Source organism: Nipponia nippon, unplaced genomic scaffold (assembly GCF_047370975.1).
Source record: "Nipponia nippon isolate SJK-2023a ecotype South Korea unplaced genomic scaffold, ASM4737097v1 scaffold_4, whole genome shotgun sequence".
Classification (NCBI taxonomy): Eukaryota; Metazoa; Chordata; class Aves; order Pelecaniformes; family Threskiornithidae; genus Nipponia; species Nipponia nippon.
In genome coordinates this window covers 46,112,804-46,139,399 of record NW_028262358.1, presented here as the reverse complement: position 1 = coordinate 46,139,399, position 26,596 = coordinate 46,112,804, and the positions used below count along the sequence as shown (strand labels likewise).

The window sequence follows — 26,596 nt, the reverse complement described above, 5'->3', positions numbered from 1 at the left end:
GACTGGGCAGGCAATGGGAGGAACTAAATATAGAAACTTATGTAGCTGGTGGTTGTCTGTCTGACTACAGCTGTACAGTTGAACTTCTTTTTTAAAAGTGCAAAGAAATCTTTTCTTAATATTCGTCATATACTATTTAAACTTTGTTCCAGTAGAAATGATCTCCTTTTGGAGCTGTTGTTACTGGTCGCGTTCAGACGTCTGGAAAGATAAAGGAATAAACATGAAATATGTTACTGCTCGAAATAACTTTTCGATCAACTCTCGTTTTCAGAATATAAAGATTTCACCTAGACATTTGGAAAGGGCGTTGTGTCCATCGTCCTCTCTTTCTTTCTGTTTCTTGTCTGAAGCATCACATTTTTGCCCACTGCACAAAATTAATTAAGACATAGGTGCATCACATCCGTTGGAGTGTGCCTAAAATAAATCGGGAGTAATTACAGGGTTTTTTTTTTCTATTTTATAGACAATAAAAATCATACCTGTATAATCCAGGACAACATAGCTGTCTAAAAAGCTGTTACAGTAGAGAAGGGAGGAGTGTTCTCACTAAGTCATGCCAGCAAGGTGCATTTCCATCAAGACAAAACAGGCAGTGAGAAACACGGTATTGTTGGGACCGAACTCTCATTAAGATATGAAATTTAATCCTTATGGCCACTGACTTTAATGGCCGGAAGATAAAGGCTTCAGAAATGTGATCACTGTGTCTAATGTAAATGCTTATAATGGTGTGCTGTGGGACATGCTGTGAGTGCAAATCCATTAAAGGATAAAATTTAATTTGCATGTATATCCCTTCTCCCATCCCCCTTCCTGAGCAAGGTTTGAGAACTGAATTGACAAAATTATAGTGTCCTATTTGCAGTGGCAAAAGATCTAAATCTCCACGAACAAAATGCATGGTTGTGTTGAGCTTGGTAAGGAGATGCTACTTTAAAAAAAAAAAAGGGGGGGGGGGAAGTAGTGACAGCCCAATTCTCTTCCTTCACCTTCCACTTCTCTGCTCCCTTGTCAGTGTTTACGTCAGTGATTTCTATACAGCATGTTTCAATGGTATTGAGCAGAACAAAAAGGACTAAAATACAGCATCAAAAATAACTCTGAGAAAGAAAAAGGTTTTTGAATCTGTTGTTAAAAATACTCTAGTGTAGCGCCGGTAGCCTACTGGGGGATGTTCCAGGCCTCCTCCTGAAAGGAGCCTTGTGCCCAACGTCCTCCTGGGTGCCATCAGGCAGGGCTGCACACTACCTGTCTCAAGAGACGTGGACCCCATCTGCTCAAAGCAGCAGGAGAGACCTCTCCCTGGAAATTGTCTTGAGTGCAGATTAGCAGACAGCAGTAAACATCACACCCAGAATGTCAGGCCCAGTGAGAAATAATAGAAATAATGAAAAATAATAACCCAGTTGCACAGAAACAAAGGGAAAAGACAAGGGGAAAGACCCATTCGGATGGGCTTTTGGATGTGCTGCCTCTTAAACATGACACTTGTGGTATCTGTGTGGCTTGTACCTGGGCTGCGATCTATGCTCAAGCTTTAGGCTGACATCGTGTACGTGGCATCAAGCAGAGGAATGACTTGGGCTCCTTGCTGTTGAATGCAGCAAGGATGTTTGGACTCATAGGTAGACTTGTTACTGACTTTCTTCCTCTGTCAGTGTGGGCTCGCAGAACACGGGTTGGGAAGATGCCATGTTTAACTCACCCCTATGGACAGAGCAGACAGTCTGCATCCAGCAGGCAGTGCAACATCTGCCTTCACAGTTATTTCTTCTATAGATTTGATGTTTTCTTTTTGGAGAGCTAGAAAAGATTCTTCAAGTGGTATTTTTGTCAGAAAATACTTAGGTTTTTTTTTTCTCATATGTAAACCCCCCCCAAATGTGCATGCAAAAATGACACCACAGTTTCTATGAAAGGAAACAAGAGGGAGAGAGAACTAGGCCAATATGCCAAAACAAAGAAAACAATCTAATCTAGTGAATTATAATTATTTTGCTAAATATACTCAGCAAACAAAAGAAAATAATTACTCTGTAGCTTATGAAGATATTGAAAGCCCAGAACATTGTAATTGTGTATCAGCAGCGCTAGCTTCAATTTCCAAAGTAAAAAAAAAAAAGCTGTTCTGACCTAGATTGGATAGGAATGACAGAAATATTCTCTGCATCCTATCTCTCCCCAACATCTTCCATATAAATAACTGCTGCCTCTACCTGAGCAACGAGAGGTGGAGTTTTGGGTCTGTTCCTGGAATCAGTGTTGTCTCTTTGCTGCTTAGCTTTGTAGCTATGCTACTGTCTACAAGTGGAAGCCTGAAGACAGGGAGGATGCCCTGCCTGAGCTCAGGATGTGTACTGCAACAATTTCAAGGGTACTCACCTGCCAAGGATATACACTGAACTCCAGAAACCAGAGGAGCTCAGGAAAATAACATCACTGCTCAAATATCCTTCTGTGCCTGCTGAGTATTTATATGCTTGTCAGCAGGATGCGACTAGACAGGATTGCTGTCTCTGGCTGCCCCTGACTGGCATGGGAGAGGTCAGGAGCACAACTCCAGGCCCTCTCCTCATCCCTCTCCCTCCAAAGTACCTTCTCTTTGGCATCTTGGAACCAAACAGTTCTGCATCTCCCCAGTGAGATGGCAGCTGGGAACAGTCGGCTTAAGTCCTTACCTCAGGCAGGAGTGAACTCCCTGGCAAAAAGAGAGATGTAACTCCAACCTCTTGCTCCAAGGGCATGGTGCTAAAGTCTGGCCGGGGGCTTGTTTGTGTTTCGCTCTTGGTGGTATCATAGGGTGCAGCTAAGCAGTTTCAACATAGTTCTTCCAAACCAGCTCACAGCATTAGGTGACAGCTTCTTTGAAAACAGAGGGGCAAAACCTGGCTGATCACCTTGTAGCTCTTTTGTGTCCTCATGATTAAATGATTTGGTATTGGGCATTTCTGAATTATAAGATCTTGCTCAAGTCATACCTCTATATCTCAGTTTTCCTGTTTTCAAAATGATTCTTCGTGAGTAAGGGTGCTGGTCCCAAACCAGGACTGTTCTGTCTTACGGCTTCTGTGAGTGTAACGTGAAGACGTAAGTATTCAGAGGACGTTGGCCAAGTATAAGACATGGAGCAAGAGAAAGACAGACAGAGGAGCAATAAGAATATTGACTAGCAAGGTAAATTTCGTACGTCCTGTAGCTCTTGGCCAGTTGATCCTCTGGTGAAGCCAGATTTTAGGAAGAGTTTGACAGCAGAAAATGATGAACCTTTATGGCTATTTTTAAATTACCTAATGGTAATAGAGTGCTGTAAGAATTGATTTTTTTTTTTCTTTAAAGAGAGTCAGTTGAAGACTGAACAAATGGGCAGAGGAGTGTGAAATCATGGCTCCATCGGAGGTGGGAGTTAACTTTTGAATGATGGCAAAGAGGATCAGTTAAATATGGATAGGCCAGACAGGACTTTGAAAGTGAAGAGAAAGAATCTGTCTAATGTATTGGAGAAGAGCTATCAGAGAGAAATAAAGTGATGTGGCCAGTGTGATGGACTAGTAGAATGGCTTTCCAGCAGCAATCTGTAGGGCAGGACTGCCTTATGTTGGGGCCAAAAGGAAAACTTGCAGGATGGCTGTGGGCTTGGATGAAAACTTGACTGGATGGGTAGGTTGTTACTCTAAAATGAGTAATATTTTACAGCTGTTACTCAGAAAGCGTGGAAAATGCAGGCACTGCCTGGCTCAGAAGACCTTGCAAGGAGTTGGAGGTAAAGGCTGACATTCAGATTCACTGGCTAGTGAGATCTGCAGCAGGAGGAGAGGGATGTCTGCAATGACCAAAAAAGGAGATAGTAAGGGGTTATCTTAAGGGGAAGGAGATGCTCTCAAATGCAGCGTAATAAAATCAGAACTGACAGCTAGATATGCAAGCAGAGATGTCATACTAGCAGAGAATTTATTTTAGACCAGAGGAGCTTTGGAGCAAAGAAGCAGAAGCACAAGCTATTATTGCAGAAGCAATGGTTGAATCTGTGCATACAGGTGCAGTTACCCAGGGGACTCTGTTTGCAGCTGGATAGTACCCAGCAAAAACCAGAGACAAGGCAAGCTGAGGCAGTTCCTCCAGGAGACAGGCTGAAGAGACAGCCTATGTTGGGGATAGACACGGAGCTAAGAGAAGATGAGTGACCTCAAGGACACATTGGTTCGTTATCTAAGACAATGGAGTCCAGGAAGTCCAAGTACAAAAGAGGTAGTGGCTCTGGGCTTTGCCTACAAGCCGATTTAGGCTGTGGTGAGAGCAGGATGGGTGGAACAGTGGAGTGGAAAGAGCTTTGGAGATGATCTAAAATGGAGAAGAAAGAAAGGCACTCCTGACAGCGGCTAGCTGTTTCATTCAGTGAATGAAAGATGTCGTGAGATGGAGCAATTGCTGGAGAGGCAAGACTCCAACATGGGACTCCCACACTTGGAGTGCATGTACATATTGAGGGGAAAACAAAGAGTGAAAGTTTGGCAAGAAGATATAGCAGGGATGAGGATGGCTATGAAGAAGAGGGAAAAAAAACAACCCAATGGGATAGCTGTGGGTGAGCGAAGCAACTAGATGAGGAGCTTCTTAGAGCTGAAGAAAACTGGGGATTTGAGAGAAGGAAATGAGGATGATTTCTATGAAGAAATCCACAAGTTATCTGCATCAAAGGAAGTCAGAATAGGAAGAGGGAAGGGCTTGGGGAGTGAGTCAAAGATGGTGAAGAGGTGGCCAGGAATACGTGTAGGAGTCAAGCCTGAAAGTAGATTTTTATCTAGGAAGATCAGAAGCAGGAAAGAATATGCTATGGGGGCAGTAAGCTCACTCCTGGAAAAGCGTGTATTGCAGCAACAGCAGGAATGGGGAAGGAGCAAATACCACTCTGCATGGGGATTTGGCAGAGATGGATTTGAGATTACAGGAGGAGCAAAGAGACTGAGAATGGAGGAGGGTGAACAAACTAATAGGACTGGCCAGTGGCAACAGGGTTAACTTTTGTCGTAAGAAAACCATGTCAGTGCCAGAAGCAACAAATTGCCCCCTTTGAAAATGAGACGGGGATCAGCTGTTCCAGCAGCAGGCACAGCCCATACAGTGCCTTGCTTGCAAAGTCCTTTACAGCTGTTGAGCAATGGTTGCATATGGAGGAGGGATAATACTTGCCTCTCCAGCCTCTCTGGAGGAAGCAAGAAGAGCAAGCTCCAGGGCTCTCATTTCAGTTTCCCTGTCTGTCCACATTCTGCCTTTGCAGCAACAGCAAATCTTGCCCTACTCTGTTTCCATTTTTGTTCCCTCTTCCCAGCAGTTCAGTAGGGAACTTGGTGGAGCATTAGTCTTCTTATGGAGAAATAGGAATGACTTAAACATTCGGGACAGGGGAAAGGAGGGGAAGCTCTGGGTCCTAGGGGAAGGCAGGGCTGAGCGTGGGCAGGGAGAAAAGGAAGATGGGGAGAGGTTTTCAAAATTCAGATTTGCTTTCTAAATTTAAGACTGACAGGCCTTACTGTGTCTTAGAAGGCAGAAAGAGCGTGAAGGGTAAGCAGGATGCCGTAGAGCTGCTGTGAGGACAGCTGATGCTGTGCTGCAGAGGAGGGAGCTGAGCTAATGACAGAGGGTAAAAAAATGTTCTCAAGTGATGCTTATACAGCCTTTTCTTTCTGCTGCTCTCCATCCTACAGTTGAACCACAGCTCTCAGTGGGATCTGGCAGGTAAGAGGGCCTTTCCAGAAGCTGAGGAATTCTTAAACAGTGTATCCAACCTCATCCCAAGGGATGTGGTCTTCCCTTCTGCACAGAAGAGGCAGAAAGGCAAAAGCAAATGAGGGCATGTGTAATGTTTGCAAAACACTGTCAGAATTCCCTGAGGTGGAAGTGTGAAATGCCCCAGGTGGTCTTCAGCAAGGAGGAGCGGTGTTTTGTGTGGACCTTGAGAGAGGAAGAGGATTTGGCTCCAGTGGGGAAACGGGGCAGCTGCAGCTTTAAGAACAAATAGCTTTGTGTGCAGCTCTCCTTGCTCACATCTGCATTTTGGTGTATAATTTGAACATTTCACAAGAGTGCTTTCAGATGGTCCTGTGAATGTTTTATGAGCCGTTAAGAAGTGGAGTGCGTATAAATGAAAGTCTGCAGCCACCACTGCGTGGGGAGGGCATGGGTGCCTATTTTGGGCTGACAGAGTGATGTTCAACAAACATCTTGTATTCAAGAGGCCAGCAGCTGCTCATCACTGGTACTTAACTGCTTACCCACCACATCTCTCCTATGAGCATCACTCCCAGGTTTAATGCAGCTTTGTTCTCATTTCTGCCACTGGCTGCATGCAGATGTACACAAAAGTAGCACACATGCAGATGTGGAAAGGGTCAGTCTGAGGGTGAGAGCCTCTGCATTGTGAATACCTGTATCTGAGCCTGTCTCCTGGCACGATGGTCACTGGAAAAGTATGGGCTCCTTTAGATCATAACGCATCTGATTTATTTTACACGGGTCTTTAAAAGGGTATGAATTATGGCCTGCTGGGACTGCTTTCCTCTCGTGTGCTAGGAGGGGAGCCTGCAGCGACTTGCTCTGATTTAGTTGTAGATGTCTGAATTTGGTCAGCATTCATCAGCTGAGACCTTTCAACAGCTTCCAAGCATTTGTACTCTGACAAGTGACTTGCTAGACAACACAGGCACCGTGCAGTCAGGGATGTGTATGTTATGCACAGCTACCTGTGAGCTGCAAGAAGGTGGTAGTGCTTTTCTATAGGTGGGTTCTGTAGTGTAAAACCTAACGACTTTGCTGCAGAATTAATGGAGAGAAGTGTAACAAAACAGCTATAAGGAACGGGGAACCACTTACATCATCTGGATGCAGAAGGCAGAAATTGCTTCACTTTCATGGATTTTCAGTACCTGCTTCAGTTTGCCTTGTCTTTTCTGTTCCTGCCTCTGGTCCTTTATCTTTGTCTCCTTTTGTCAAATTTTTCAAGAGAGGCTTCCCTGAAGCTGCTGCCACCAGGAAAAATGTCTTCTATCTCTTTACCACCTCCTTAAGTGGCAGCAGAAAATTTCTTTTTCTCCCTTAACTTCTCTCCCTCTTTGCCATGTGTTGTCCTTTGCTGTAACCAAGGAGTGTAACTTACAACATATTGTAGGGGGTGTTTGGGGGGAAGACATTCTGCCAAACAAGATAAAGCTGATGATGAAGCTTGGAGAAGGATGCTGCTAACAGTCCTCACCCTACCACGCCCCACCTCATTTTGGACGGATGTTGAACTGTAGCTGATAGTGAGAGATAGAGGCCCCATTTTGAAGGGATGTTAAACTGTAGCTGATAGCGAGGGGTGAGAGCCATGCCTTGCAGTGTTTGCAAACCTCATGTAGAGCAGCCATCCACAATGGAGTGTGCTTGGCCAGGCTTTGGTTTTTGTTGGGTGGTAGCATTGAACAAAAGTGGGTTTGCTCCTTTGTGTGAGGTGATGCGCACAAACACAATGCAAGGATTTTATTTCCTTGGAAGAATTTAAAGCACCGTTTTTTTCAGCAATCGTGCTCTTCTGTTTCTCCCTGTCCCCCCTTTTCTTGCCAATTGCAGGTACTACATGAGCCCCTGATTGATGAGGATCCTGTTTTCATTGCCACATGCACAGAGAGGGAGCTGCGCAAGAGGAAAAAGAGGAAATTCAGTCTCTGGGTTCGGCAGTGCTCATCCACTGGTTTCATCTGCCAGGTGGGTTTTACTTCTTCAGATGTCTTGATTCAGTGCCAGCAAGCCCTTAAATGTATTGCCGGACCAAAGGTAACAGTCACTTCTTGCCTTGCCGGGGGCTACAATCTGAATGCAGCAGGCCTCTGCCTCCCACAGATACTAGGTCCGATGGAAGGTGATGACAAGTTTCTGGTGCTCTGTCTGCTGTATGATTTAACTGAGGGTGCCTGTCTCTAATACTGTCCATCTGGCTGCCAGCCCTAAGCTAATTAAATTGAAGTGGTGTTAAAAGGTCTGTCTGTTTGTACATCCTAAGTTTATCTAAATGTCTAGGTACTGTGACTTCTGTCATTTTTAATGAGTCAGCTTCTCTCTCTAAGTATAACGCTGCATCTGTGATAGCCAGCGGTGTCCAATAGACTAAATCAATATGGTATCAAGATGTCCATTTTTCTGTGAGAAACGTTAGTGGAGTTGCCCATTACATCTCTTTCACACCTCTACTTCTCTACCAAAGAAATAAAATTGGATGTGAATTCAAGGTGTGGTATGGGCTTGAGTGGGAGACATATTAAAGGGTTTGTTTTTAGTGTTGCAAAGCATTGGGGATAACTTCTCAAATTCTCAGATTCCCCAATTGCTAATGTATTTTGAGAGCTCTTGAAAAATCTGGCTGTTTATTTTGATACCTAGAGGTGAGTAGGCAGATATTTTCTGATATTTCTTTTTCCCACAAGCTTCTGTGAAAATGTGGTGTCCTGCATGTTCCAGAGCAGCGGTTCGAAGGTGCAGGTAGGACATGCACACTGCCTGCTCAGGCTGAATGCATGTCAAAACTGAAGGGTCTGTGGATTTGCTGCAGTTGAACATTCATTCACAGTAAAATTTGATCCGTGAATCACTACAACTGTTTGAGTAGCTATGCAAGAATGAGGCTCGCTGGGAACAGGGGTTTGCATTTTCAGCAATGCTATTCACTCTAAGAAAATTGGGATCATACATCTTCTATCCAGGTTTTAAAGCAGTTGTTTTGTCTGATACAAACTAGATTCACCTTGTGAAGCATCCTTGGAAGTTTCCGCTCTCAAGGCTTTTGGAAAGTCATTTGCTACACAGAGGCAGTGTCCTTAATCTCCAGGGTGAACTCCACCAGTCCCACATGCAGCTTACTGCTGAAGCGTAATGGGTACAATGAGCACAAAGTTTGCTGATCTCTCTTGCTGTGCTCCCCCAGCCAACTGCCACCAAACTAATAAGTCTTCAGACATGCCAGAGGTTTCAGATTCTGAGCTATAATTACATTGCACCTCCCATCCTGTCCATTGAGACCGTAAATTAATGGAATGTCAAATCAAACAGAACAGATGCTCAGCACCACCCTAATCCTCCTGCTCCCTTCATGAATGAGATACTCATGCTTCACTTGCATCCGAATGACGTCCAGGATCATCTTACTAGCTGCCTTCTATTTTCATTCCATAGCTTGGCTGTAATTATCATCATGCTAAAATGATTGGGTGAGAGGGACCTTAGGGAAGGGTGAAAAAAGAATATACAGGAACATGAACATTCATGCTAAAATGGAAAAACCTAGTCTGGGAAGGATGGGGATCTTCAGCTATGGTATGCTTGAAATGCCGTGTTCAGTTGTGTCATGCTTACGAGGGATCTTGTAGAATCCAAAGCACTTATTTGGTGGTTATTTGGTTTATTTACTGTATTAAAACAGAGGGATGTTTTTTCTGTGTTTAACGTGTGGAGAGAATTGATCTACACAAGAAAAAAATCCAATGGTTTCCCCCTTCATGTGCACACTTTCCCCTCCATCTCTTGTGAAACTGCCATTGTGAAGGAAAGACTTGTTGCCTGATAGGTAAGGACTGACTGGTCTAAGACTTGTCTGCTGTCAGAAAAACCTTACAGCACCCACTTGGAAATATGTAGAAATTCTGTATTACTGTCTAGATGAATTCCCTCCCTCATTGTTTCCACATGATGACATCGAGGTCATTTTATTCAGGATAAAGTATGACTATAAACACATCATAAATAAAGCTAATTGTTTCAAAAGTCTGAATAATATATATCTATAAAAAGATGAGGCAGCCCAGGTAGAAGAGGGAAGTGAACTACATATGACTGGCTCTCAAGAATCAAGAAGGAACCTCAAGAGTTCTGTGATGCTCCTGGCCAAAAGCAAGGTCCTCTAAACCTGAATGATGAGCCTAATGTTAAAAAATCTCCATTTGCGGACATCCCAGTTTTCAGTGATCTGCTTTTCCTGCAAGGAAAAGACTTGGTTGGTCTGTTTTCCTAATGTAAAATTGGTGTCAGTGTTTTGAAGCCACATGCTGAGCTACTCTGTGAACAACTCCTGGTTGGCAGCTCACAGGGCAGTTGTTATTGTTAGGAGTTTTAGCTGTGTGACTCCCCAAATTCTTCTGGCTGCTTGTTCTCATGAACAAAACTCTGAATCACTTTTTTGGGTGTGAGTAAATACTTCTGTTTGATGGCTCATCGTTTGCTTTTTTTTTTTTTTTTTTTTAAGCAAATGGTGTTTGTTTAAAAATCCAGCCCAATAAGCCATTCATGGAACAGAAGTGGCATAAAAATGAAATATTGCTTGTGGATATAAGAAGGTTCACAGGCTTATATATGCATAATGTAAGTTATGTATATATATTACACTACTTTTCTGTCTTCTGTAATGCAGAAAACCTGACTCCACCCTGACAGTTAAGTCTCTGTTTTAAGATGGATGCACAATTTCAAATCATATCTGTGCTTCAGAATTTCACAAGCAAAGCATCTTGTTGCAGTGAATAGCTTTGTTGCCAAGTATCTTTTCACGGTCAGCTGGCCAAGTGGGAACATGCAAGAAGGACACATCATTCAAACAAAGTCAGTATATGTCTACAGCAGCTGGGAACATGAACAAAACCTTCCAGAGGGTTAGAAGGGCTCCAGGAGAGCTGACTTTGGTGAAGTAGGCAGTAAAACTGCCCTGATACTGTTGCCTTTTTCACCCATCCTTGATGCCGGACATCAAGATAGCAGCAGCTGCTGCTGCAGGAGAAGGCTTGAGCCTTCTCGTTTCTTTCTTTCTAATTCAATGAGAACAGTAAACGCAGCTTGCAGGACCTTAGGTGTCCCTCTCTGCTCCATCATCTCTTTGCTTTCCTAATTTCCCTTCAGTATTTTTCCCTACATATGTGTTACCACTAAGACACTTTTCGAACCGATATTTTAGTATCTTGATTGCAGTTTAAATGATCACAGTAGCTTAGAAGTGTTTCTTTCTTTCTTAGAGTATTTGCTGAGTAAGTCATCCTATTTAAATCAAAACTCTAGACGTGTCAGTTTTTATTTCTCTCTTCTTCTGTCAAAAAGTCTGGAACACTTGCTTGTAAAAGATGTTCATAAATATGATTGGTAGGACTCTTTTTCATCTTAGATATAGCCATAGGGCTCATCAGAGACTGCTGAGAGTTCCCAAATATCTGATCAGGGATAGTTATTTTGTCCTGGTAGGACACATCATGCTCTCTCTCTCCTTTTCTTGTGTGGCTCATAAGGAATGAACATGGTCATGAGTAACTGTTACTAAGCGATGCCTAGTCCTTGCACAGCTCCTCCTGCACAAGAAGGTTTTCTGGTCATTTTGCAGAAGGAGAAGGAAGCACGGGAACCTGGTGCCATGCACTGAACCCCATGGGGAGTCAGGCAGGACGAGCTATTCCCATAGTGCCTCATCCTGAACCACAGGCCCATGGCACAAACATAACCCTAAAGACAGTCTCTGACCCAAAGAGCCATCAATCAACAAAATGGAAGGCAGTAGGTAGATGGTAGAGAGCACTGCAAAGAGATGGTCGGGCAATATTAATCACTATGATAGATGGTAACGGAATTAGCTCATCAACCTAATTATTTGCTGAAAAGAACTGTGATATCAAGGTGGAGAAGAGGTGACTTTACGGATGTGTGTATCCTTTCCTGTTCCTTGGGATGAAATTTGTTCTCTGAGGCTATTCTGGACACTCTTCCCTTCCCACACCCCCTCCCTGGCCCCAACTATATGGGCTCTGCACTTGCTTTTATTCACTGGCAGAAAGTTCTTGCAATAATGCATTTCATTTTCACTAATATCCCTATGAAACGTGTTACTCAGATTTATGAAGTCCTTTAGATCCTTGTGCTGAGACTGAATTTGACTTTCTACCTTCCACTGCTTACCCTGAAGAAGTGATGAGTCAGAACAGATTAAGGAAAAGGACTGTGTCTCTGCAGCTTGAGTCTTCCCATGTTACTGAATGATCAGCGACTTGCGCTATAGCGGTATTTAAAGAGTGCAACCTGAATCCTGGTGGCCTCTGCGTGAGAGGGTACGAAATGGCTCTCTCCCTGAAGAGCAGCAGTCTCAGTAAAGGGGGATGTCTGAGGTCACTCCATAGATCGGTGGCAGAGCTCTCAGTTGCAGCAAAAAAACCCCAAACAATGTAAACATCATGCTTTTATAGTAAATGCTGTAGCTCATTCTTGATTTCAAACAGGGTAAGTACAGTCAGCTCAAATACTCCATAACCCTGTTGATTTTACAGAGTAAGAACTTACTTCCAGCATTTAGAGATACTGAGACGGTGCCCCAAAGAATTTATAATTTCACCACCCACCACATAAGTGCATTCACTCACTGGGAAAGGGAGGGGTAAATAAGCCTGGAATGAGTTTTGTTTTCAAGGTCAGAGTTGCAGGAAAGTTAGCCATCTGTGCATTTGTTTAATAAAGCTGCTCAGAAATGCTGGTGTTTCAGCCTGTTTAAGTTCTGTTTAGAGATTAGTCTGAGCCCTTGGGTTTCTTTAAACAGTGCCCTGATAATTCTCTGTTGCTGGAACAGTTGCATCTGGAATGCACAGATGTAGTGGCTGCTTTGAGGAGGCTCTCAAGGTCAGGCTTTGGCTGGGAGGGGATCCCAGGAAATCTGATCGCCTTCATTTGTCAGTCACTGGTGGCTGGAAAATCCTCTCTGCTTTCTGCCTCTGGCTCCCACCAGGCTCTGGCTTTTTAATGCACGTGGTTCTGTATTGTCAGCATCTGAGAGTCTCGCATCTCAGTTAAAAGTCAATTATGCTGGGCTGCCAGTTACACAGAGGGAGCCCGATGAAGCAGCGCTAAGAGGGTAGCAGCACCAGTGCATAGATTAGCAATTGTGTTGTGGGGGTTGCAGCCTTTCTAAGAAAGGTATTGAAGAGCAAAAGGAAAGAGCTTTGCAGAGGTTAGCGCTGATTTCCAGCCAGGCAGGAGAAGAGCAGCATGGAAAGAAGCAAACGTGGCCTTGTTTGACATCAGTGGTTGGATGCCTGGCTTCACAAGGCAAACGCAGGCAGGAATCAGTATACTGAAAAGGTATGGGGAGAGCTCAATAGGGAGGGCTAAACAACAAAGGCCTGTCTCCCATTTTCCAGCCCCACTTCCATTTGCCGCCGCAAAGAAGAGCGAACTGGCAGAAGGCTGACATGGTTGAAGCAAAGGGTTAGGCAAGTGATCTCTGGGGCAGAGCGCTGTCTGGATGTCAAGATACATGTAAGCAAAGCCAAAGGGAAGAAAGATTATTGCAGTAATTGAGAGGAGAACCAGGCAGTTCTTAGGTATTTGAAAGAATAGAAAAGGCTTTATCATAGAGGTGTTACACATAATGAACCTGCCTAACTGAGATGTGGCTGGCCTAGGAGAAGCTATAGAGAGAAGTCAGCATTTGGTGATCCACAGATTGTAGGTTCACCATACAGGTAAGATGTCAGTGTCCTCAGTGATGATACAGTCATATGAAGGAGTGATTTCAGGGGAAGGAAAACAAGGAGCTTTATTTTTAGCCACATTGGGCTTGCATTGTCAACTCTACCAGCATCTCTCTGCCAGTCTCACCATGATCTGCTTAGCAACTTTGAAGAACATGTACAGACAAAGCAGAGATTTGCCAGTCCTCAGCACTCCGATGTTGGCTGGATCTGTGTGTAATGCAGACTGAAATATTTCAAAATATGAGGTAGAACAAGAAGAGATGGGGACCAAGGAAAGAGCTTTGCAGGGAGCCCCAAGAGCTAGATGGGAACAGAATGGGAAAGCTCCATGTCCCTTGAATGCTGTTTTCAAAGCAGCCTTTAGAGGAGTAGGAAGAGAATGAAGAGAGGCTCAAACCAATTAAAAGATCCGGTCTCAGTAAGAGCACCATCAGTGGTGCCAACAGCTGCTGAGGAAGAGTAGACCTAAGAGCTGGCTGAGAGAAGGGCATTAAAGAAGGAGGGAATATGGGCTGCAGAAGGTTTGAGGTGGGACTGGAGGGGAGGATCTCCCAACAGTGATGGTAATGGCAACAGTTAGACATGAGGTTTAGGATGAGAGAGGAAGACAGGCAGGATCTAGAGAGTGGTGCTAGGAATGAGCAGTTGAGTATTTGACTGTGAAGTCTATAGAAAAATGAAGTTATTTTTTTGATAGCTATTTAGGATCCAAAAAGCATGACAGTACCATTCTTTGTTCTCTTGCTTTTATAACTGTCATCTAAAAAGTTGGCTTCTGTTTTGTGGTTGTTTAGGGTCTGCCCTTTTTGAAATAGTTTGCACAATATAGCCTTCAAAATCTTTCTCCTGTTTATGACTACCTCCGCCTTTTTTTTTTCTTCCAAATGTCATCTATTTCATTTGAGAATTGTACCCTGGGGTGCTTCAATTATGTATGAATGTGAAGTATTTGGGATGTGCTGTTCACAAGTGCTTTCAATTTGCCATCTGAGCTTTGAATATGTGCAGAATCGCCAATATTTTAGTTTCTAGGGCACTCTTAAATGTGCAGTCAAGATGCAGCTTTTGTTCGTAAGTGCTCGGTTTTTTTACCCAGTTTCTAGTGAGACCTTGTGAACCTTTCACATGAATTTTCCATAGAGTAAATTGCCAGCACAGAGCAAGGAAATTCCTGTTGGCTTGTAGCACAGACGTCTACTCTGAGACCTTCCGTCCTCTGGTGGCATTCTCTCCTGCAGTCTGCCTCTGTAGCCAAACGTACTTGGTTTGAGTTTCTGAATGACAGGTGATTGACTTGTCTCTCATCTGTCAGCATGTGAAATCTCCTGCTCAGAAATGTGATGTCTTTTCTGATTGCCCCTGTGTAGGCAAATGGTCTTTCCAGAACAGTTTGCACTGTTTTTCTTGTTTTGGAAGAGCTCAGCACAGTCTTCACCCATACGCTGTCGCTCGGGCATTCAGGTATATTGATCGATACTGACTTTTGTGTTTGTGATGGGAGGAGGCAGAAGCAGTTGTAGGTGGAAGGAAGGATGAGCCAGAGATGGGGAAGGTCTTTTCTTACTGTCAGGCTTTTAAAGAGAAGAGACTGTTAGGATGCTGCATGGAGACTGAAGGCAGAAGAGAGGAGGGTTTGAGGGATGAGTTAAATGATGTGAGAAGAGAGCTGGTATTGTGCGCACGGGACTAAAACGTTGGATTGAAACTAGCTGGTGCAGTAGGGCTGCAGTGGATAGAGAGATGGCAGAACTGAACGTGTAGCTGTTCTGATGATAAGAAACAAATAATTGAGGGATGACTAGAGAAAGCTCCATTTCTGTCCCAACACTGCAGGATAAAGAGCTTCAGCCTGTAGTTGCCTCCTAAGACAGATGATCTCTAGAAGTTATCTCATTTGGTGCTGTACGTTGAATGGATCAGTAGCTGCTAGAAAAAGATACACAGTAGAAGTGGTCTCTGCAGACATTCAAGAAGCATTGCTTTGACTGTCACCCACAGAAGCAGAAGATGTTGCTGCCAACATCTCCATCTGTTGTCCAGCAGCAGTCATCGAGCCTGTACTTCTGACGACATTTTGCTGTTGGAGCACATGGAAAGGGCACAAAGCTCTAACACTGTCACAGGACAAACCAGAAGCTCTGGTGAATAGTTTAACAAACATTTTTGGGGAGCAGCTTCTGACTGTGCCTGTGAAGGTCTTGCAGCCAATTTCTGGCAACTCTGCTTTTTCTGCAGACTGCTAACTGTTAAATACCATTTCTAATGCATTACAGAATGGAGGAGAATGATGTGGGCTTCAGTAGGCAGGATCTTAATGATTTGAGGTAGAATGAAATAAGCTGGGTGAGAAGATGGGGAGAGGGAAAATAAAGGCCATATGGGATCCTAGGCACTTGCAAGGATATTTGAAGCTATGCCTTTGCCAGTTGTCTGTACCCAGCCGCTGTTTCACAGCAGCTTTAATGCCTTGCAACATTATGCTGCTGTCACCCATCTTCCCAATAGAGCTGAGCACGATAAAGCTTTCAATGATGCTTCTCCAAAACAAGAAAAATTGTGCCAAGAACAAAGGCTGTGCTTGGATAGGCAGGAAAATGCCCAAGGAGAAAAAAAGGGGATATATTTAACATGAGGAAAGGTTCAGGAGTGGGTGTGAATGTTTTGGTAAAGGGCACTGGAGAGGTGAACAGAGCAAAGGGGGATGAGAATCACAAGGCGGCCATTACAAGGACCTGCGCGAGAGAGGAGCGCAGAGGGAGGGTGCCAGGTGCACAGGAAACTCTGCTACAAAACCTATGGAGTACATAGCATCCTAGTAGGAAAACAGTGGTATCTCAGTACACAGTTGCATGGTGGGCAGACGCTTTAAAGTAGCTGCTTGCAGACCCAAACCAGCCCACGGTGAGGGACCAATTGGCTCACCAGCAGACTGTCTCATCCCTTGAGGGATACTCTGGGGGGAACACGAAGTGAGCATGGAGCAGGAGAGACTCTTGGTTGGCTAAGACCTACTTCAATAGGGGAGGGAAAGTGTAGGACACTTTCCTAGACAGAGATTCCTGCTTTGTTTTCAGCTCAACTGCTAATCCAAGGTCAAAACTAATCTGTCTGCATCTTTTGTCCCCACTGCCTTGTCTGTAGATTTTAAGGGCTTGGTGTGTGGTCTCTGTGCTGACATACTACTAACCTGATCTTAATTTCAATGCCAGTAATCATGAAATACCTTTGCTGTAAATTTGGAACAATCTGCTCTTTGTATGCATTCCACTGTTAGGCTGCTCTCTTGAGCCCTGATTAATAACCTAAATGACTTACCGTAATTAGCTAGTCCTCAACATTAGCATTGGGAAAGCACAAATTTGACAGCTTTCAAAAGTGAGTAGAGCATGGTCATGGAATCTATAAACATTCCTGCCTTAGTCCTCATCTGGAAACTGTTTCTATCAAAAAAGAGATTTATTTTTTTTTTTTTTAAGGATAAATAATATATATTTCAGGCTTCCTTTTAATATGTGTTGTACTTCTTTTTGGAATTAGCATGTATTTGTCCTTGCACCAACTTTGTTCTTTAGCATGTCAATTACTTCAAAATACAAATTATGTCTCATTTGTCAGGGATTTCATACATAACACACTCCTCTGGGGGGTCTGTTCCACAATGCACGAATTGCTAGGGAATATTACATTAATATGCCTAGAATACCAGTGCTGGGAGATACACCATCTAAAATAGGGAGAAGCTGTTTAATTGAATTTTGTTCCCCTCTAAGATCATCTGAGATATAAATTACTGGGAGCACTACTGTAAATGTGAGCATTTTTGTTCTCTGAGCATTGTAATGAACTTTCCTTTATGAAGGAGTGTGTTGGTAAAACAGATGCATATACAGGAAAGCAATGCTGCATGTTCTGGATGGTTGAAGTCTCAAGCAAGTTTAACAAAAGCTCATTGTGGATACATCACTCCAACAGACAAGGCAAAATTCTTTTTCCCTGCCGCTGAATACTTGAGCAAGTTTCAGCTTTTTGTCCGACAGGTAAAATTTTCTGGAATTCTTAAAAGATTTGAGTATTTCAGAACCGAAGGCAGGCCTGGGCAAATTTTTCAGAAAATTTGCATTTGTGTGTTTTTAAATCTTTGCAAGTTCCATGGTGTTACAGTACTGTTTGAGTGACTGAGCACAGTGTCTGCTTCTTCGCATTTCTCTTTCCAGCAGGTTATTTCTGCTGACCTTTAGAACAAGATGAAGGTCAGATGCCTAGTTGATTTTAATAAGTGTTCAACTTTGGTGAAAGTTATACTTGTAAAATACTGTCAGTGAAAAAAAAAAAAAAAAATTGAAGGCTTGTGTACAAAGGAAGGGTTATGTGCTTTCTCCCTCTACATGACAATGCAGAAGATTCCTAGAGCGATCACTTGTAGGAATGAAGGAATAGCTTTACTTCAGTGCTCTTTCATTTGGTGGGTATACTAGCTGGACTGTATTGAGTTAATGATAGTCATGTTACTAAGGAGTAAATGTTCCTGCACTCTAACACAAACATGTATGTCCACCTACAGATGATGGTGACAGCTCTCTTGAAATGCATAGCATTGTGGACTGCATGGTAGCAGCCTACACGCTAAAGCTACTGCAGCCTGCTACAAATGAGCCAGGCGTTTCCCTATTAACAGCAGCATATTGTGCTGTACCCTGGTTCAGTCTGTTTTGGTGGGTTGTCTCCAAATCGTGATCTAAGAATTAGCACTGTGCCTGGAGAGTTTGATGAGGATGTTCTGGCTGGTCGGGTATGCATATTGCTGGCTCCTCTCATTTATGGGGGTGCAGATGCGCTTGTGTCACAGCCTAATGGTTGCTGTCAACAGAAATAAATCTGAACTTTACTGCAGTGAGCTAATGGGCCCTTTCCTTCTGGTCATCTTGTACGGGCCTTTTTGAAACTGAAGTTCCCATGCTCTCCTTTTGCTGGCAGCATTAAAGCCTATGCAGATTCAGTACAACACATAATCTCAGTTATGACTTGAGTCTTTTCCTGCCAAGCAAACAATCTTCCAACTGCACAATAGTGGCAAGCACCTCAGGAAGCCCTTAAACTGAGGCAAAGGACACTGTATTTATCGGTAGCTGTGCCAGCTAACCTGAGGTGGTTTTAAAGCAACAGCCCCTTGAAAGGGGCTTTAGATATTAGCAGTTCATAAAAAGTATTTGCTGCCTTGATGCTCAGCTTGTCTCCGGTTGAGCTGAGCAGGTATGTTGGCAATTGCATCTGCTTCCTCTGGATTCCTTATAACCTTCTGACTTTTCTTACCATTTCTCATTTAAGATTTATGTCCATCTCAAAGAAGGGAGTGGTGCTGATGGGCTGGATGCTTTGAAGAACAAACCGCAGCTCCACAGTATGGTGGCCAAAAGCCTTTGTCAGAATGCCTCTGGGAAGAACTACATCATCTTCACTGGCCCGAGCATTACCAGCCTGAATCTCTTTGAAGAATTTGAGAAGCAAGGTGTGTATTGGGTGACTCACTGGGTTTTAATGATGACAGACCTAGGGGCCCTCCTGCCACTGAATTAAAAAAACTCCCAAAAGGCTTCACTGAGATTTCAGTTCCTGGTATAGATAAATTGGTCATCTCTAAGGAAAGATCTCATTCATGAAAAGGTACTATGCAGAGGACTTTCTAAGTTGCTCTTTAAATCTTCCTCTTTAAATCTTCTTAAAGTTCAAAATGAGGATGTAAAAACATTTTTAATAAGGGTATTTAAAGTCCTTGCTTTTGTTCTTTGCCTTAGAAATCTGAGGTCTAATCTATATGGCCTGGGGGACTTTTCAAGGGATTACCTAGCTGCCTGTGATTTTTCGATTCCCATTGAGAAAGACTAGGGGTGGGATGAATCCTTAAAGGTGTGCCTTAGAAGTCCTTGCTGGTTTAATATCTGTTAAAGATGTGACTTCTCTAGATGACATTTTTTGCCATTGCAAAAGCCCTAGCATGATTTTCTTTTTTGCTGGTATAAACATGCCTCGGTAGGACAGTTTTTAGTTCTGAAAGCATAATAAACTCTGCACTGTCAAAAGCACACTTGCCAGCAGAATGACCATCGATACAGCAGTATGGCTCTCCCAGCCAGTTTCTTGCTAGTGTAGAGAGTAATCCCAGGACATCCTCTCTGTCAAATGCCCTCTCACCTTGGGTGTGGAAAAGCCACATGCTACTTGGCTTTCAGAAATGCTGAGGACTTGTGACTCCCCTTAAATTACAGGTTCTGCACACTTGACAGTCATTTATAAGTCATCTCAATGTACCTCTCGGCTTGTTCTTCAGTCAGCATGGCATTTCAGAGTTGGTATGGTATGTACAATAGATCCTTCGTAGCAGTAACACTGGAGGCTGCCATTATGAATCATGTAGGAGGAGGCTACAGGGCCATTTCCCTTTTCAACACACCACTGATGACAGAGTTCTGCTTTTGGCATGTTTTTCATTGCAGAAAATTAAACCCACCTGGGGCATTATATTAATGAAATGTGGCCCAAAGTAGGGGGAAAGGCTGGAAATTGAGACAGTATCTTGATTCTCATTTAAAATGAGAACACCAGTGAGCTGCACCAGTGCTGTAGTTGAGCACGTCAAACTGCGCTGGCACTGAGGGCTGTCTCTGTTGAGCTCCATGCAGGACCTAGCTCCTGCATTATTTTAGGTAAGCTGGAAGCTCACAGAATGCAGTGGAATACTGCCGTATTCTCACAAAAGAGTCATGGTTTCCCAAATGCTGCAAACAGCCAAATGGGAAAGAAGTCAAGCATATTTATAGTGCACTGGAGTTTTTCCTCTGAGCAGAGACTGTTCTTTAGTAAATGACTCTTTTCACAGCTGATTATAAGCATTACATTTTTAAGACTACCAAAGCAAAGACGCAAAATGTGGTTTCAAAAAAATATAGAGAATAACCCACATACTCCTAGTACCTGAGATGCGTGAGGTTTAAATGTAGACTGACAGATGAAAACTTGACTGCTGAGCTTTATGCTCAGCTAGGGAAGGATAAAGACAATATGGCATGACCCAGTTGGTCCATCAGCCTGGTGAAAAAGATGCATGGCTACTAAACCAGCTGAGTGTTTATTACTTACAGATAATTCAAATTACTCACAGGGGTGTGAATTATTTGTGGTCTTTACACTGAACAGATCATTCAAATTAACAGTTTCTAGCATGTAGCAAATTCAGTAATGTAATTTTGACTTACTATCTGATCAAATATGCTAATGCTATACTGAGATTTCAGTTTGGTTCATGATTTATTATACAGCTTTATGTGTCTTTTTATGATATTTGACAGCTGCTTCCAAAATTAAATTTCAGATCTGGTACATGCTATCACCTTCCTAGGGGTGAAGGTATGGGATGGGTGGGGGGTGGACACTAAGGCAGCAGGTTTATTGGCTTTGCAAAATAGCGGGGCACTCCTTTATAAAAAATATCACAGGGAGAATATGGAAGTGTTTCTGTTTAATAAGGACATGGGATTGTCTGTGTTTGCCATGAGTTACTAGGGGCTAGCTCAGAGGTTTTGCAGGGGGATGTTGAACTGGAAGGACTATGAGACACTGGGACAAGTGAGATGCTAGAGATGTCAAGCAGTGGAGAAGTCAGTAAGAGCCCTGGAGGAGATGGTGTTTACTGACTCTACTGCAGAGCAGCTAATGTATTGCCAGCACCTGCTGGGATCCTACTGCATTGGCAGTATGTTTAGGGAGAGGCAGGCAGAGACGCCTGAACTTAGAAGAGAGATATCTCCTAATGTATCACACAGTCACCCTCAACAATGACCTTAATGCTTTTTTGGTATGTGGCTTAGCCAACTAAATCTGAACAGGGCTACACCATTACCAAGAAGTGTCATGAGAGCCTGTTGAAGAGTATCGTGCTCGGGTGCTCATGACGGTTCAAGACCCATTCTTAAACTGATGGATTTACTTTTCTTCTTGAAGAAAATTTAGTTTCTGGGCTAGAGCAGGATCAGCAGTAGAAAGATTCCATTGAGAACCGAAAACAAAAAGAAATTGGTATTGATCTTAACTGCTTTATGTTGTTCAGGGGTTTTTTGTGACTATCAACAGAGAAATAGGGGGAGATTTAAATAAGCTAATCCTAATAAGCTAGTCCTAGCAGGACTAGGGAAGTGATCATCCCCTTGTACTCAGCACTGGTGAGGCCTTGAATACTGCATTCAGTTTTGGGCCCCTCACTACAAGAAGGACATCGAGGTGCTGGAGTGTGTCCAAAGAAGGGCAACGAAGCTGGTGAAGCATCTAGAGAACAAGTCTTACGAGGAGCGGCTGAGGGAGCTGGGGTTGTTTAGCCTGGAGAAGAGGAGGCTGAGGGGAGACCTTATCGCTCTCTACAACTACCTGAAAGGAGGCTGTAGCGAGGTGGGGGTCGGTCTCTTCTCCCTAGTAACAAGCGATAAGACAGGAAGAAATGGCCTCAAGTTGCACCAGGGGAGGTTTAGATTGGATATGAGGAAAAATTTCTTCACTGAAAGGGTAGTCAGGCACTGGGACAGGCTGCCCAGGGAAATGGTTGAGTCACCATCCCTGGAGGGATTTAAAAGATGTGTAGATGCGGTGCTTAGGGACATGGTTTAGTGGTGGACTTGGCAGTGCTAGGTTAACGGTTGGACTTGGTGATCTTAAAGGTCTTTTCTGACCTAAACAATTCTATGATTCTTAGAAACTATAAATTTTTTTGGAATCTAAAGTGACATTTAAGGGAACTAAAGCTATTTTGGAAAATCTAGAAAGAGACACCCACTAAAAATTTATTAGTTCCTCTCAAAATTCTTGATTAAAAGGATTGGGGGTCTTGGTAGCCAGCAAGTTGAACATGAGTCAGCAGCATGCTTTGGCATGGCAAGATGGTCAGCACTATCTTGGGCTGTGTTAACATGAGTGTAGCCTCATCCCTGTAGATCAAGGGAGATGATTATTGCCTTCTACTCACAGTTTTGGGCAACACCCACCCCAATACAGGAAAGGCATTGATAAACTGGAGTAAGTTCAGCAGGCGGCCACCAACCTGACCAGGGGCTGAACCACATGCTCCGCTATGGGGAGGGAGCTGTGCTTGTTCAGCCTGAGAAGAGAAGGCTTCGGAGGGGACCCAACAGCAGCCTTACGCTACCCTGAGGAGGCCGTCAAGAGAATGGAGCTGGCTTTTCCCAGTGGTGCGTTGTGGAAGGACAAAAAACAACAGACATCATAAACTGAAACAAAAGAAGTTCAGACTAGGTGTAAGGGTTTTCCTGAGGACAGTGGAGCAAGATGCCCAGACAGGTTGTGCAGTCTCTGTCCTTGGAGGTTTTCAAGCCCAGACAAGGTAAACCCCTGAGCAGCACTGTCTGGCCTCACAGCTGACCCTACTTTGAGCAGGGGATGGGACTAGAGACCTCCCGAGTTCCCTTCCAACCTGAATTCTCCTTTAATCCATAGGATCCTGTGATCCTATGAAGACTTTTGTGGAACCTTAACTATCGTTTGCTTTTCCTAACCCTAACCCGCACATGCATTACTGCAAAAACCGCAATGTTCTTTACTGAAAACCTGCTGTGTAGCACCTTCACTGTACCACAGTAGAGAATGTGTGCCTAGTAATATAAAGGGATATCGGTGAATATAATTCTAAGTATCTTTGAAGATACCAAGAGCTGAGAAGACTTCAGAAAATAAGACAGGGCACTTTGATCTTTTTCAAAATCAAAAACCTGCATAGACTTCTTTTTTATTTTTCAGGGGACATACAAAGCATTTCTTTCTCTGGCCTCTGAATAGAACTGGAAACCTGCACTGAAATGCCCCAAATTCTCTGCTTTGTGAGCACACAGCTGTCATTGTTATTTGCTGTGACATTCATTCATAGTGCCCATCCCTTTTCCCCCCCCTCTAAGCATTAGTGTTGTCCCTTACAGAGGACAGCACCTCCTAAAGCCCTGTCTCCCATGCTTCCCTTAAACATATGATCCCCCAAACTCCTTTTTGCACTTTCTGAACAAGCAGGAGCAGCTGGCTCTGTCCCACAGAGTGGCTGGGGTTGGCAGAGCTGCAGGAGCTGCCAGCCTGGGTCACCATGGCACTCCCACAAGCTTTGCAGGATCCTGCAACTCCAGCACATAGACTAAAGCAAGCTCTCATCTCCTCCACAGCAGGCTCCTCAGTTGCCCTAGCTCTGACTTGACCCAGCGTTGCATGCAGGGTAAATGACTGCAGAATGTGTATTTTTGCCTGAACTAGCTTGAGCCTGGCTGCCTTTGCAAATGGTACTAATGAAGATGTGGTGAAACAGGCTTCAGCACAAGCTCTCTGGGGCATGGAGACCCTGGGAATGAATCTTGGGTGACTACACCACATTTCCTCATCTTTGCTAAGCCAGTTTAGGTGTATGCATTTATACTGCAGTTGCAGTTTAAGAAGACCAGAGGAGGCCAACCTGTCACCATTGACTCCTGTGTACATGGCAACCACCTGTTGTGATTCTGATTTCATTACACACAAAAACTTCATTGAGCCAGATGGGCATAATCATTATTGCTTCTGTTGCTATAGTAACTGGGTGGTTTTAAAAAACTCTACAGATTAAGGGTGTCATCCATGATGAGACGCTAGTAAATCTGCAGAAGTGTTGCACTTTTCTAGGCTGTACAGCAGGAAGGTTACACGGTGTGTTCCTGAGAGCGGAAATGGTTCCCATTATTCTCTATGAGGAGTGAAACATCTGCTGGAAGCTTTCTGCAGGCTTATTGCCTGAGCTGAAGGAAAGACTACAATTAATTATTATGGGATCTCAGAGATGGCTGTTGCTATTTTGAAGCTGTAGCACAATAATGTAGTTATTAGTTTGGTCTTATACCATTGCAGTCTCCTGGAGAGAGTAAGTATCACCCTTCAGTGAGTCATAAACTTCAGGCAGCTAGGAAAACTCTTCTCAGGCTTGCTTGTTATCAGAGCAGGAAGATCTTAATGTTGGTTAGAAGAAAGCTTTCTAAAAGTTTTCTATGTTAATGCCAAAGTTTGCAGGTACATGACCTACACTGTTTGTGTACCTCTTAGCAAGACAAGAAATTAAAAAAAAAAAAAAAAAGCTTTCCACTGGAGGTGCAGTTCCTCCTATATTGATTGTAAGCCTGTTGCCATCAGGCTTTTCTCATTGTCTTTTGTGGAAAGAACTTACAGATTTCCAGGGACTGATTCATTCATTAGAAATAACCGAGGCAGTGCACATTTCCTCTTTCAGAATGAAGTTGCCCCATTGCTGTGTTGGTTGACCTTCTTCTGATAGGAGTGTCTTAAATTTCTGATGGAAGAGCCTTAGCTCCTTGTAGAACTGCCCACAGCAACTGGACCAATTCATGAGTATTAGCAATTATTAAATTAATATTCCTGTAGTATCTGTGAGCTGTTGAGGGCATGCTCAGCATGCCAGGTGCTATATGAATCAAGGACGAAGGCTGCACCTGCACTCAGAGCTTAGGTCATGCCAGAAAGACGGGGCAGAAGAGCCACATAAATCGAAACCCAAGAACAGAGGTAACATGCTCAGGGGAAGCCAGACACTGTAGCCTGACTTAGTATTTCCCCTGTAAGGATATCCAGTTATCCAGCGTGCAGAATTCAGAACGATGAAAAATTTGGTCAAGCAGACTTAGCTGACAGATGAGCTTTAAACTACCACAAGCCTCAGCTGCCATATGAAAGATGTGCACAGATGTCACCTGCTTCCATGCCCATCGTTTTTTTTTGCACTCAGGTGGGTTAACACAAAACCAAGGGAGACTGAGGAAATTTCAATCCAAGATTTCCTTGAGTTAATTTCAATTTTCCCAAGTTAATTTCATCAAGAAGATCTGCTTCTCTTGGACTAACAGAAACAGGCCGTTATTATTTCAGAGCCTGATGAAAATTCAAGCATTGTCATTATTAATGTTGTTTCCAAATCTTGTTTGTGCCCACCTGGGTGCACTGAGATGTGTTTTGTGGTGTTAGATCTTATTCGTTGCCTCTTTGACATACGAAAGGCCAAGAAGCTGTGAGCACCAGAATATGTCACCTGTGAAGCCTCTGATGTCTGTGCAGGACAAGATCAGTGCTCGCTCAACTACGGCACTGTTTGGTTTATCTTCTTTCCCTAAAGTCCATTTTCTCTGAACTTGTATTTCCATTTTCTCCATCCTTTTGGCACATGCATTTTTAAAATCAACCAGTGGTTTCAGCGGTTCTTAATTGCTTAAGCAGCATTTCCTTAAAAAAAACAGCTGATGCAGGTGCAGGGAGTAGTGAGCTGAAAATCAAGAACTGGGCAGCACAGTGAAGCAGTAGATTAAACCAGAGTTTGTCAGCTATGTATATTGTGATTAAAAGCATCATTGGAGTCATGTAGGAGAATTTATTTCAGTTAACATCTAAGATGCTGTAGCTTTCCCTACCTCCCTGCTCCCTCCACAATTTATTCTTAGTTAAACATCAAAGACGCTGTTGTCGTTTAACCCTAGCCAGCAAACTAAGCACCACACAGCCGCTCACTCGCTCTCCCCTCTGCCCCAGTGGGATGGGGGAGAGAATCGGAAGAGTAAAAGTGAGAGCACTTGTAGGTTGAGATAAGAACAGTTCAATAATCGAAATAAAACAATAACATAATAATAATTTTTAAAAATGTAATGAAAAGGAAAATAACAAAACAGAGAGAGAAAGAAAACCCAAGAAAGACAAATGATGCAAATGAAAAACAATTGCTCACCACCAACCGCCCGATACCCAGCCTATCCCCAAGCAGCAGCCCCCCGGCCTGCTGTCCCCCAGTTTATATACTGAGCATGACATCGTACGGTATGGAATAACCTTTTGGCCAGTCTGGGTCAGCTGTCCTGGCTGTGCCCACTTCCAGCTTCTTGTGTATCTCCAGCCTTCTCAATCGGTAGACCACAAGAAGCTGAAAAGTCCTTAACGTAGTGTGAGCACTACTTAGCAACAACTAAAACATCAGTGTGTTAGCAACATTATTCCCATACTAAATCCAA

At 43.5% G+C, this 26,596-nt stretch overlaps 1 protein-coding gene across 1 annotated transcript in view; it reads left to right on the top strand.

The window, feature by feature from the left end:
• Window positions 1-26,596, top strand: part of PGBD5 (piggyBac transposable element derived 5) — a 75,200-nt gene that overhangs the window by 31,442 nt on the left and 17,162 nt on the right. Inside the window, exons 3-4 of the mRNA XM_087776724.1 lie at window positions 7,609-7,743; window positions 18,849-19,029. Of these exons, the coding sequence (XP_087632850.1) occupies window positions 7,609-7,743; window positions 18,849-19,029 (316 nt within the window). The remainder of the gene's footprint in view (window positions 1-7,608; window positions 7,744-18,848; window positions 19,030-26,596) is intronic.